Source organism: Rhinolophus ferrumequinum, chromosome 14 (assembly GCF_004115265.2).
Source record: "Rhinolophus ferrumequinum isolate MPI-CBG mRhiFer1 chromosome 14, mRhiFer1_v1.p, whole genome shotgun sequence".
Taxonomy (NCBI): Eukaryota; Metazoa; Chordata; class Mammalia; order Chiroptera; family Rhinolophidae; genus Rhinolophus; species Rhinolophus ferrumequinum.
The window spans coordinates 11,720,637-11,734,942 of NC_046297.1; the positions used below are offsets into that span (position 1 = coordinate 11,720,637).

Here is a 14,306-nt window from a genome sequence, read left to right on the forward strand (position 1 = left end):
GGAAGAAGCTTATTTCTGAATAGACAGCCTTTCTCTGTAACTCCATGGCATGCAGCTTATATATCAATCTTTGCCTTGACTTTAACTAGTTCTACTCTTTATTTCCATTTGCCAGGGTCCTAATTGCTCTATATTCTATTATGTTATATGTTTCTCTGTGAGGCTTGATACATGATAGAAGCACATCTAAAGAAATAATGTAGAGGAAAGGCTGTGGAGTCTAATGTGCTGGATTCATTCTATCACTGACTAGCTTGTCTTCTAAAACAATGAACTCTCGAGTTGTCATTTCTTCACTGGTAACATGGACAAATCCTTTCTTTCAAGGTTGCTGTCAGAATCAGGTGAGACAACTTAGCTAAAATGCCTGGTATAGGGTAGCTAATTTCTTTCTCTTCCCTCTTTCTTTACTGAGATAAACTTACAATCAAAAATTGTATATATTTAAGGTATACAACCTGATAGCCTGATACATATAAACATTATGAATATTCATGCTCGCCAAGCCAATCAACATATCCATCACCTCACATCTTTATTACTTTCCTCTTTTCCCCTTTGTGGTGAGACAAAGATCTACCCTCTTAGGTATATAATACAATATCGTTAACTCTAGTCACAATGCTGTATATTGTATCTCCAGAACTTATCATTTTCTTTTTTTTCCCCTTTTTTGGTTTCACCCTGAAACAACTTAGCAAACCCTAGTTGACTACTCTCAGTCCTGGCAGGGTTCTCTGTGTCACCCCACATCTCTATTTCTTATCATGGACATCGTTCCTATTGCTCTGGATATGGTGAGAGCCCCAACCCTTCAAGCTGCATGTCTACTGCTAAGGGATTAAATTATAGGGAGCCTGGGAGTTGATCTCACACATGCTTTTCATGAGCAAAATACAACTGGGTGGTTAAAATCAGGAACCAGGCATTAGGGGACCATTTCTGATTTTGCTTCTGAGCTGGTCACACGATATTTGAAATCCCCACCTCAGGTATAAAACAGAGCCAAGTATACTTGCTGTCTCTGAAGCCTACAGGGATGTTTGATGGATTTGCAAATTGCTTTGGAGCTCTCTAATGAAAGGTGCTATAAATTTAAATCACACATTCAGGAGAAAACACACTCAGGATAAGGCACTCTGAGCAACCTAGTTTCTTTCCTAAGCATAAGCCAACGTTCTTGAGATGCATGCAAGGAGCTTCCTCTGAGTGGAGATCTTAAGATGCCTGGGAATGACAAATCCCACCATGAATATTTCACCATGAATATTTTCATTCATAAATAAGTATTAAGTGCCCATGGGGCGTTCTGCAAAGAAGCAAATGGCCACATATTTCCTGAGTCCAGTGGGAAAGCTTACTTTCATTTTTTTAAAGAGATTTAAGAGAATATATTTATCTGAAATCCTTTATGTTTATACCTTCAGGTGAGAGAATCTGTAAAATCATTTCCAACAGGTTTTAAGGATGACATCACTAATTCTTATAAATAAGTCTCAGTGGCTCTGAAAAAAACTATTTTGCACTGTGGCCCCTCTAGCTATATCCTTGTTTCCTTTCGTGAAGAAATGCTGAGAAACCCCCAGAGAGCATCTAAATGTTCAAAGAATAAAGGCTTTGGTGAGAGTTGGTGAGGGACCATCTTATGAGAAGGTGCCTTGCTTCTTTCTTAGAAAGACTGGAATGATTTTCATGACCTCTCTTGAAAGAGGACCCCAGTCTTCAAAAGACCAGCTAACCTAAACCTTTCTTTTGCTGTATGAGGTGAAATAACAAAAGGCGTAGCCATGGCCTTCTTGTCCTGGAAGATGGAGGTGAACATTTGAGATCTACAAATGACCACAACTGAAGCTAAAGAAACTCCAATTAATCCTATTAATTTTGAAGGAAAAATAGATGAATTAATAAGGTACACATCATTGGTTTATTCATTCAGTTATTTATCATTCATAAATAACTGTGATCACCTACTGTGTGTCCCAGACTTCCCTGGGGGAGATGCTAAGCAGTTTCAAAATCCTTGATGGTTTCTCACTGAACAAGCAGCAGGATTTATCAACATCTAAGACCAGCTTCAAGTGGTTCCATGATCCCTCAAGATTTGGGGAAGTTGAGGGAAGCAGGAAAATGTTATACAAATGCATCTGTTGTAAGTTCTCCTGAAAAATTCCAAGTGCTGGGTGCTCTGATGGGCACACCATTTTCACAACATGTCCAGTGAGAATCATTCTGACTTTTCTCTAAGGGCTTTCTCATGGGTACATCCTTCAGAGTGAAAAAGCAAGGGACGGAGAAGCTACTGATACAGCCTAGAATACTTCCATTGAGGGACTTACTGGAACTCCATATATTTCATTATACACTGCCTTTTCCTGTGTCTAAGACATATTCTCAAAGGCTCCTGAGAGCCTAAAGGCCAGCTAGGTCACCCTTTACCTGTTCTGTAGCCGGTGTTGTTAAGATACACAGCGAAAGTCCGAGGTTCGTGCATCGCCTGCCATGAGGGGGAAGAGCAATTCTCATTGTTGGTGAAGACGTTATGGTTGTGCACGTACTTCCCTGTGAGCATGGAGGACCGGGAAGGGCAGCACATGGGTGTGGTCACAAAGGCGTTGGTGAAAGTGGTCCCACCGTGCTCCATGATCCTCCTCGTTTTGTTCATGACTTGCAGGGACCCTGAAAGGCACAATTCCAGTGTCGCTGAGCAGAGCGCCCCACACAAACACCCATTTCTGTCTTGTCACTCAGTGACTCGGCTCCCCTGATTTATCAATTTCCTCCCCTTGGCTTGAAGGAGTTTATAATTTGACCCGCGCTCATTTCCAGCACAAAATGAAACATGTGGGATCCTACCAGCTCAAGTATTTTGCAGAATAATAAACACATTTCAGCCGCTCACCTTCTTAATCACATAAATAAATAAATAAATAAATAAATAAATAAATAAATAAATAAATAAAAGGGGCAGGCTAATCTGATAATTAAAGCTAGAATTTGAGATAGGGAGCAGATTCAAAGGCCAGCCGCCCTTTGAAGATTACAGGAAACAATAGCCTGTTACACAGAGCATCAACTCCCCAGCCCACCCCACATGCACAAAGCTAGTGACACTGCAGAGATGACTAGTGTTTTAATCATAGGAAATAAAGAGGAAAAAAAAAGTCTTCGATGTTGTAACTTGGTATCCTATAGCAAACTCACAAATGCCTGCCCAGTTTTTTTTTTTTTTTTAACCAGGATAGCACTACCAGTTTATATTTTCACCTGTTTACATGTAATTTTAAAGACAGGTGTGTGCTTGTGAAAGAGCTATGATTCTAATCCACTCAAACGTATTTGCGTGGTCGTAAAATCTTCCATTTAACTGTAAAAGATGAAGTGTAACATAAGATTGCTGAGGAAGAAAAAAAAAATTCTATTTCGATTACTTGATCCAGCCAAACACTGCAGCTGAAACAACATCCAACTACTGCAGAAAAAAGCACAGGCCAGAATTCAATAGCCTTTTCGGGACTTGTCAAGAAATGCACGACAGAGCACTACAGCCAAACCCACTGCATTTGATTCCCCTGGAGCCTCACATTTCCACAGGTCCCACTTCTTCCAAAGAAAGGGAGAAAGTCTATGTAGTTTTCCAGCAAGGAAGGAAATCGTAATGCAAACCAGGCAAGCATTCAGAGCAGAAGAGAAGCGAGCCACCATCCAAAAAGCCACAGTTAGCTTGATTTTTTCACATACCAGCTTTTGCCGTTCACGTGAAACATAGGAAAACAGGAGGAGGGGTTCTAATGGGTCTTTTAGAGTTCCCTAAAATACGTTCACTTAGGAGGACTCCTAACTGCCTTTTCCCCCTCTGGATGTCTTCAGGGGCAAGCAACCTTTTTGTAATCAGTGAATAACAAGTAGTGAGCGCCCACTTCATGCTGAACAGTCCATCAACTTGCATTCTGGGCTGGTCCCCAAGTGTAGCATTCACAAAGGAAATGCAAAATTGTGTGCTGCCTCTGGTCTTCAGGAGTCAACTACCTAGAAGAGAACGTACATATAAAAATCCCTGGGAGATATTTGCAAAGCAACTTACACACACGAGTATGGATATAGCAGCCAGTGTCTCTGGGGATAGAGGGGACCAGGAATGAATGTCTCATAAGAGTTCTGAAGCAAGAGATGAGGGCAAGTGGAAGGACAGAAGGAAGACAAAGTGGATTGTTGGGAGAACGGGGAGGATGCTAAGAAGTCAGTGGAGTGATGAGTACTACACACTGATGTCCTGGAATCGAAAAGAAAATGGAGGATTCTTGGGATGAAATGTGGGAGGTGGAGGTAGCAAAGAGCTGGGAGACTGCGTAGAGATGTTTGGATTTGACAGAATAGACAAAATGAAGGCAGAGTTGATCCTTTGTCAAAGGCATGAACATCATGCTAAGAAAAGTCTTTGAGGAGGTGGCTGTGGCAATGTGGCAATGGGGTTATGTTAAGATGTGGGAACAGGCTGATCCATTGGGGTGGAGCCAAGAAGTCGCTGAAGCCATCAGGCCATGAGGTGAAAAAAACCTGAACGGGATTGTGTCTCTAAAAATAGAGCGACTCTAAGAAGCAGACTCAAGAGACTTTGTAATGCATCAGAGGGCTACGAGTTGACCACAAAGTTTTCGGCATAGGAAGAAGACTGCAGACGTAATTGTTTCACTATGAGTCAAGAAGTAACTAAAAAGAAATATGCACTATAGAGACCATTTTAGAAATGTTGCATTTTATATTTGTGTTGGTTGATCAAATAGGGGGCAACATCCTGGACATAAATAGATGAGTAGGATCATGGGAGTGGGGACAGAGTCCAAAGTCTGATGAACAGTCTCAAGATGCCTAAGTCTGTTCGCTTCGTCCCTCTCCTCTTTAGATTACTGTAGTACTTACTCCCTGTGATGTCTTGAATTTTGGGAAAACTCAGCAAACACTGTTGATGGACTTTCATTGCCTAATATTGTCTTAATTTCAAAGGATGAGCTCTTAGAGTTTCCTTTATGAGCCTAATTCTTAGCTGAATTCAAATTAGAAAAAAAAAAAATAGAGCTGGAGGCCATCTTCTAAGGTCTTGAATCACAAAGCTACAATCTCCAATTTATAGACTAATCCGGACTGCAACTATGGGATGATAGGTCAAAATCTGATGTAAGGTTAAATAACATAAAAACAGGCTAAAACTTAGTTCACATTTCCGGAATTACCCCAGCCAGGACTCTCGCCTCATTCTAAGGATCACACGTTTCTTAATTAACTAAGCTGACTGTCGAGGTCCTCAACAAGCTCTGCCAATGCTCTGCTTCCATCCAGTCCCTGTGTTAAAGGGGCTGATGATGACATTTGGTCCCACTGTCACTGTGACCACTGCATTTCCACCACTGGCGCTCCTGAAAGTGGGCATCTGGCTTGAAGTTTCTCAGTAGACAGGAGATTCGGAGACAATCTTCTCCTAACTTTAAAAATCACCCAGAGAGCATATTAAAACACAGAATTCTGGGCCCACCCACAGATACTGACTTAGTAAGACCAGGGAAGGGCCAGAGAATTTGCATTTCTAACACGCTCCCTGTCCATGGTCCACACCTGGAGAAGTATTCTAGGCTGGACACAGAATCAGGGAAGCTAGAGCTGGGAGAGACTTTGGTGGCTGCCTTGTTTTAAGTGACCTAAGTGGCTCAGACCTCTTCCAAGGCTGCAAGATACTATAGGACAGGAAAAGAAAACACTGATTTCATACTTAGTCTCAGGTTTCCATTAAGTGTTTCACATACATCAATCCATCGTAATCCTGACAATCAACTTTTGCCGCGGGTGCTATTATATCTTATTCTCATTAGGGATGATATAAATAAGGTGCACAGGGTGAAATAACATGCCCGGGGCCACACAAACCTACGGAGCAGAGCTCAGACGCAGTGCAGGCAGCCTGCTCTAGAGACCATCTCTTAAGCTCCATCTAGGCTGTGACATTGATGTTTCAAGACGACGCAACAGAAATGATATCTGTTTGCAGTCAAGAGATGCCTCCCTTTCTGGAGCCTCATACTTGCTTCATCTGGACTCTTAGGGAGATACTAACAGACACTGATGGTTGCCTCCTGCCCTCTGAAGCACTGAAGTGATCTCAGTAGCTGAGGCCCCCGTGAAGGGTGAGGGCTACAGACGTGTCTTCTTCAGTCATTGACAGCGACCTTGGTGTTCAACGCGGCCTCTGATCTTGGTGCATTCCCTGGCTAGATGCGGATGATGGAGTGCAGGAATCATACCTTTTCCCTCTGCTGAGCTGGGAGGCACCAGACTGCCACCCTCCCCGCTCCCCCCCCCAAGCAAGAAGCCTGAATTCATTACCATTTAAAGTTGTCCTGTGAGGTGGAAGCCTGACAGGATGCTATGAAGTGACTGTGATGAGTCCTACCGCTGAGCAGGCTGGCTTGAGGACCAGGAAGGTCCAGGCCACAGTGGAGTCCGAGGACTGCCAAGAAAAGCTGCCCCAGTACCAGAGTTTGCAGGTTGGGACTGGGGACCTCTGCCATTGCTCCTGCAAGGGTGGCGAGGCCATGACAGGATGCCGCTGGGTCAGTGGTGACTGGGGGGGACACAGGGGGCGGGGGGGCGGTAAGGAGACACGGCACTCTTCGGGAATCCTGCAAACATACCAGGTTGCAAGTTGGGTGGTGTTTAAAAATCCAGGCTCTAGGAAGAGTTACTTGGATGGAGTGTGTGATAGGGTATGTATTGGGGCTGGATGGAAGCGTGGGCCAGGCACACTGAAATCATTCTACACACCCATCCCCCAACTCATAATTCCCAACCCAACTTATCTGTGCAAAAAAGGTCAGGAGGGAGACAATGTCCCACTCATCTGAATGACTTTACCAAAGTCACATAGCGAGCTTGAATGACTTTATTTACATGTTAAACTTTACAGCAATGTGTTACTTTTTGTGATTCAAGTATCTTAGTGTTTGATTAGTCAATATTTGGTACTATCAAACCTTAAAATTTTCATCAAGCCTACTTATCATGTCCAGGAAAACTCACAAACCCTGAAATGCAATAATAACTATTGCCATCGCTATCCCTTAAGGAAATCCTGGGCATGTGGAATTCATATATACCTGGCTCCCAAGGGAGACACCCCGTCACCCCACCAAGTGGACTGTAATGGTACATGGTTTGATGAGTGACAGCAACAAGCAAACACAACCCTGATTAATTACACAGGGTTGTTTTTAGATGGCATTGTCTTATGATGAGGTAAAGTTAATGTCCTAAATATATAAACGGTCAGTACTGAATATATCACTGCTATCTTCTCATATGCCAACTGTTAAGTATAGCACCTTAAACAGTGCCATTTCCAATATTAAAAGTGGCTTTATTGGTCTAGTGAATATTTCAATTCTGAAACATAAGACAAAAATAACACGAGAAAACAGTATACCTTCTTCTATCCAAACTGTGGAATTGGTAGGAAAAAATCCAGATGTTTTGGCTAAAACCAGTGGAAGAAAAACAAATTGGGGAATAAAGGGACCAAGAAGCAGATAATAAATCAATCTGGAGTGTTTCTAGGCCACTTGGACTCATTATATTTTTCCCCCCAAAGAGCAAAAGGCCATTAAAAGTGGAGACTAGTTTCTGAGGGGAATGGAAATGAAATGCCTACAGAGCTAGACAGAGAAGGTAAGCAAGTGAAGGCAGCCAGGTACAAGAAAAATCACACGGCTCTTGCCCGTTCAGTTTTTCACATTTGATAGCCGTGTAGGTGCACAGAACTCTTCCCTGACTATAAGAAAAACCACAGTATGGCCATGATAAATGGGCCTACGTGTTGGAGAGCAATGGAGAGTGGTGGGGACCTGGGACATTCTGGGGAAGAAATGCCCGACATAATGGGGGCAGCTTTGACTGCTTTCAAGCATCTAATACATCGTTGCCTCGTGGAAATGCAAGCCCTCAATCTTCTGAATTTTCAAGAAAAGTTGGAACCTGGATTTTTTTTTCCCCCTTTAAAATGTTGCCTTGATTTTACAAAGTGTGCTGGGTAAGCAAAACACATCTATGGGCTTGCTCTGGATGGCACAGCCCATTTGTGACCTTTGATTTAAAGAAACAAAGGGTTTCCATGTATGCATGGCTTCTTAATTCCACTATGATCTAAGAGAAGTATCGGTAGGGTCCGCGTTACTAAGATGTTAGCGTCAGCCCAATTTCCTCAGAGCATGAGAAATGCCACATCGAGTCAGATCAGGGGTCCAATCAGCTCAATAGTTTGTTTCTCAGAGTGGCAACAAGGGACCACTTGGGAAAGATTTAGAACCTACTCTCTTTGACTCCAGTCCCCAAAGGTTAGGGGATTGTGACAAGCATTTCTGATTTTCTTGTTTGTGATTCATAAAATATCTCAAGCTCAGGGACATAACAGTATAAACAACATGTCTCCTAGCTTTAGTGAAGCTTAACATTTGATCATAGTGGCCTCAGATTTATGTTTTAATTTTAAAACAAAATGTGGATACTGTCCACATTCTTGGTTACCTCTCCTTCCCCAAAGTTACCATCATCCCGAAACTTTATGTTGACCATCACCATGTGTGTTTTCTTAGCTTAGAAAAGTATTAACCTTCCACCCATTATCTTGGGCTAAAAACCTGGACTATTTACAGTTGTGGGCATAACCTGAACAACCTCTTAAGTTGTAGGAAAAAAAACCCAAAAAATAAATCCAGAAGTAAGAGGACCATTAACCTCATTTAATCTTTCCACATAGTAAGTTTTCTTCTGGAATAATGATCTTTGTCCTACCCACCCAACTTGGGTGGGATGACAGCAAAATGAAATAATGAGAATGAATGTTCTTTGGAAAAAGATAAAGCATTATCCACATGCACTTTCATTAATGAATTCCTTACATGTCTTGTTCCTTTCACAAAGTATAGTTTATTTTTATTTGTCCTCAAAATTGAGGGAGTGGCCCCTATTCCTCCTGAATAAGAGCTTTCCTTCCCAGCTTGATTTCATAAACTTTGATGACAGCCCTTCTCAGCCTTTGTCTTTCCAGACAAAGAAGTAGAATTGTTCTATTTTCTCCCCAAAACGAAAAGTATTCTATTACAGTTTTCCTAAGCCTATCCTAACTCTGTTATATTTTTCTGGAGGCACAGGAGCCAAAATTGCCTGCAGTATTACAGGTACAAAATGTTTTGCTTAGGTGAATATTTATTCAAGCATTTGGTGAACATAATTACATGTAAGTAAACAAAACAAAACCCAACCATATCAAAACCACAATAAGATACCACCTCACACCCATTAGGATGGCTATTATCAAAAAAACAAAACAAAAACAAAAACAGAAAATAACAAGTTTTGGTGAGGACGTGGAGAAACTGGAACCCTTGTGCACTGCTGGTGGGAATGTAAAATGATGCAGTTGGAAAGCTATGGAAAGCCTGGAAGTTCCTAAAAAAGTTAAAAATGAAATTACCAAATTGTCCAGCAAACCCCTTTCTGGATATAAACCCCAAAGAATTGAAAGCAGGGCATCAAAGAGATATTTATAAACCTACGTTCATAGTAGCATTATTCACAATAGGTGGAAGCAACCCAAATTTCTATCAACAGGTGAATGGATAAAGAAAATGTGACACACACACACACACACACACACACACACACAGTAGACTAGTATTCAGCCTTCAAAAGGAAGGAAATTCTCATAGATGCTACAACACGGATGAATCTTAAGGAAGGACATTATACAATGTGAAATAAGCCTGTCACGAAAAGACACATACTGTGTGATTCCACTTGTATGAAGCACTTAGTATAGTCAAATTCACAGAGGTAGGAAGGAGAATAGTGGTTGCCAGGAACTGGAGGGGTGGGAAGTAATTGTTTAATGGATCCAGAGTTTTAACTTTGTAAGATGAAGAGAGTTTTACAGATTCGTTTGAAAAACAATGTGAATATACTTAACGTTACTGACCTGTACACTTAAAAATGGTTCGGCCGGTAAGAAAAAAAACAACCCCAAACCAACTAAAGTCTAGAGCAGTAAGATTCGTGAGAGATGACGAGAACATCACAAAAGGCTCGGCAAAAGTCTCTGACAAGCAGTACCCGCTACCAAGGGCATAGTTTTTTTGCGGAGAAAAGAGATCTTCTCTAAACTTTTTATCCACGGATCACTGTGGTTCGTCATGAACTTGTTTTGCCAACAAGACAATGAGATGCCTCTTATGCTCCTGTTATGTCTCTCACAGAACCTAGACTATTACAAGCATTTATAGATTGTTTTTAGGAAAGGCTCAATAAACATTTCTTGATAGAATGACTGATTGAAGGGAACACATTTAAAGGTAGCCGTGGAGACCCAGACCTAACAGAGGTCCTAGTTTCACCATTTACTAGCTCACCACAACCTACTTAACTTCTCTGCCTCATTTTTCTAATGCATAAATTAAGGAGACTAATTGTTACAGTTTCATTAATTTATTGTGAAGATTAAACGAGTGATGGTGTAGCATAGTATCTGGCTAGAAAATCAAGGAAAGAGGTAAAGGTAAATATTAAGAAAATAACTGGGCTGATTAAACCTGGTCTGTGACCCTTTATCATTATGCTCACGTCCAATAGAGGCCAGTACTTAGTAGTTGCTCAGTAAGTAATTACTGAATGAAAAATAAATTTATCAAACAATTCCTTAATTTATTTTAAAGACAAAGACATATACTCAAGAGGTAGCTCATGATGGATAATTGTATTCATTTCTGGGGACTGTTACTTTTGCAGGCCCGCGTGGGTCTATTTGCGGTTTATTTAGTACCTACTATATTTCCAGCATAGTCTCAGCATCAGGATTGCAACATAGACAAAACACACCCCTCCCCTCTAATTGCTCTCAGTCAAGTGGAAGAGACAAGCATGAAAGCACAGGATGGATTAAGGGCCACACCGGAGGTATGTCCGAGGTGGTGTAAAGGAAAGTTCCAGCAACCTTGAGAGAGGGGAGTACAGTTTTGGTGAGGGAAGACCCCTCGAGGGTAAGGCATTTGAACTGGGTCATTAAGAGTAGATAGGGCTTCTCCAGGTGGAGAAAGAGGGGAAAGGCAGAGAGGACGAGATGTACAAAGGCATGAAATACAGGTGAGAGAGAAGAAGCCACCAGACATTTTCAGGGAAGTGTCAGTTGTTTCCATGAAGCACAGAGCAAAAGTGGGAGAAAGGGAAGAAGCCTTACAGAGATGGGTGGGGGTGAGATGGCCCAAAGCTCCTCTGCTTGCAGAGGAGAGGAGAGGTGGGGGAAAAGCTGGGAGAGGGAAGGGTCTACAGATCCTGGCTATGGTGACAGGGATGAATGTGAAAGATGCCAAGGAAGGTGAATTCAAATGTGCTCATGTCATTTTATTTGATCTGCAGTAAGTGATTCAAAACTTAAACCACCAGCCTAAAGTCATACCTGCAAGACTTTTCATTTTGGCATGTTGCCCGAAAATCTATACTCTTGTTTAAAAAGTGGAGTGAGAAAGAGAAGACTGTACGCATCTGTCTCAGTAATCATTACCTCCACTGACTTTAATGCATTTGCGTCCCGCTGAACCCAAGGAGTTAACTTAGTTGGAATCCCATGCTTTGGTTTCAAACTGGAAATCAAAGTCCTTTTCCAAGCAGATCAAGTTCCAGCATGGAGAATGCTCTCCTCAAGAACCCTAGCCAGAGGAGCTTTGTAAAGAAGGCAGGTGCTCTGAGAGCACCGAGTCTAGAAAATACTTGTGACAGTCAATTGAGTACGGTGGATAGAGCAGCAGAGCTGAGTGAGGCCTGAGAGCGAGGAATTTGGGTCCAGGAATGGAAATGAGTGGCAGTGACAACTTGTCAGGGCAAGATTTTATCTGTCCTACGGTACCATCGAAAAACTTGACCCCAGGTTACAGCCAAGAGTACGGGGTTGGGCCAAGACAGAAGAAGGTGAGAAGATGAGAAACCCATTCAGATGATACAGAAGCTAAGGTGGGACCGCCAGATGTCAGCAGGCTTTCTAAGCGATCTAGAATTAGTGCAGAGGAGCGAAGTCTTCAAAAAGGCATCACGTCTAAGGGAGTAGTAGTGAATTAATACCAGAAGGTATAGAGAATATTGTAACCTTCAATTACCTAACAATTATGACATAAATAGATCATTCACTCTAACAACAAACCACTGAAAGTTCCTCTAGTATCTATCTATGTTTATATGCATTGCATAGAATCACAATCATAGTCTCATGCTCTTTGAAACAACTTTGCCCAAATTTAAAAAAAAAAAGAGTTTCCAAGTTACACAATCAACTCCTTAACTCCTGTAGTATTTAAGCTGGGCTTCCTCACCTCCTACAATCCTTGGTCCCTCCCCAGACTGTTTCAAAAGCTTGAGACCAGAAACGTAATGTCGAAACACAAACCAAATGCCTTACATACGCGATACGAGTTCCTTTTATACACTAGGTTGTTGGTGAAGGTTCTCTAATCAAGTGCCCAACCCCACAATGTGCCCCGCCGGTTACTGATACCGGGGACCGTCAGCAGGTCACGTGAGCAAAAGCGACTAACAAGTGAGAAATCTGGCGTCTCACCCAGCTCCACATCTTGGTCGTCAGTGAGCACGAGGATGATGTTGGGTCGGATGTTCTTCCGTTCCTGCGGTATGCGTCCTCTGAACCTCGGGGACCTGACCGTCAAACAGAGGCCCCCCAGCAGGTCTGTGCCCAGGACGGCCCAAACCAGAGCCCAGCAAGAATACTTCATTGTGTTGGGTCCAATGGGGCAAACCCCACGAAACGTCTCAGCCTCCTGGTTTCTGCAGGTCTGGGCAGTCGGAGAAAAAGCGACAGGGAGAGACTGAAATGAAATCCAAACTCCAAACACAGTTGCAGAAAAAGGGCTTCAGCTAAGTGAGAACGGGCACATACGCTGGCAGGGAAAGGGCCGACGTGAGTCAGAAGCGGCAAACCCTCACAGGCCTTGGGTAGTTTTTTAAGCACTTGATTATTTTGCAAATTCACTTTTGTCCTTTATTCTCCTTCCAACTTTTCCTGTTTCAATTCACTGCCAAAATATCATTTCCAACACGGGGCTCGAGTGTAAAAGCTTTCTGACAAGAGCTAATACCTTGAATTACGTATCCTCGTTGAAAAATCAATTTCTATACCCAGAGGTGTTCAGCACATCTGCAGAGGGGGTCCTAGAAGGGGGAGAAAAAAAATACAAAGAAAACATCAGTCAAGGATTTTGATACAGGTGTTTGGTCTGAAGTGGTCTCTCAAAACAGCATATTATACATACATACATACAGGCAGGCACACACACACACCACACACACACACACACACACACACACACACACACACACACATTTTATCTGCACTCCAAAAGGGAGAAAAAGGAGGAAGCAATCTTCAGAACTGCTAACAAATGACTCAACATCTTCATCCCATAATCAGCTCCACAAAACGGAGCCAAGTGTATCATCCCCGCTCACTCTCTAATCGTACTTTAAACATCCCCGAGAAAACTAATGATTAATCAGGAAGACGCAGCGGTGCCTGTCAAACCACAGCCCTGTGGAGAGTGCACCTGTGGGGCAGGTGGCACGGTGGTGGGAGGGGGCGTGTTGGGGGAGCGTGAACTCACCTGTGTAAGATACTGACTACTTATCGCAGCGGAATGAAACGCAAAGCTGTCACTTGTCATCTGCATTATGTCACTCACTACCCAGGAGAGTTCTTTCTGCTGACAAAGACTTCATAGTCAGTGAGTGGGACGGCAACCTTTCCCAGCCTCCAAAAAGCTCCTAACTGTCCTCCATCAATCATCAGGGGAAGAGGCACTTCCTTCGAGCAAGGCTGGTCCCTCTGTCCAGCCCGTGTCCTCAGTGCGCTGGCGCCACAGGGGACAGAGCCCTCCTTTGACTGTCAGCGCCAGCCTCACTATTAGCAGGACCGGCTGCAGCGCCACCAGCACAGAGGTGCTTTGCTGCAGCAGATCTAAACCTGCAGAGCAAAATGATTGACGGCTTCTAGGCTGGGGGTGAGAGGCTAGGCTTCCACATTAAAAAAATAAATAAAATGCAGAGGGGAGTGCTGCACAATCCTTGCCAGTCCGCACAAGCGGGGAGTTGGAAAGGGTTGGAAAATGCCCCCTTCGCTTTAGAACACCTGCAGCAAGCTTTCTCCCTGGACTTCTGAAAGATAGCAAAGGGCTCACACAAAAAACAAAAAACAAAAAACAAAAAAAAAACCT

General features: G+C 42.8%; 1 protein-coding gene across 5 annotated transcripts in view; it reads right to left on the reverse strand.

Annotated features, from left to right (window-relative positions):
* The window catches only part of SULF1 (sulfatase 1), a 147,575-nt gene that overhangs the window by 55,921 nt on the left and 77,348 nt on the right, over positions 1-14,306 (reverse strand). For 4 of the 5 annotated variants that reach the window (XM_033126610.1, XM_033126609.1, XM_033126612.1 and 1 more), the window contains 3 exons: positions 13,176-13,248; positions 12,641-12,872; positions 2,437-2,676 (listed from right to left, as the gene is read on the reverse strand). In XM_033126610.1, the coding sequence (XP_032982501.1) occupies positions 2,437-2,676; positions 12,641-12,812 (412 nt within the window). In that variant the 5' untranslated portion in view covers positions 12,813-12,872; positions 13,176-13,248. Of the gene's footprint in view, positions 1-2,436; positions 2,677-12,640; positions 12,873-13,175; positions 13,249-13,697; positions 13,718-14,306 lie in introns of those variants that run through there. The other variant, XM_033126613.1, reaches the window with a different exon arrangement.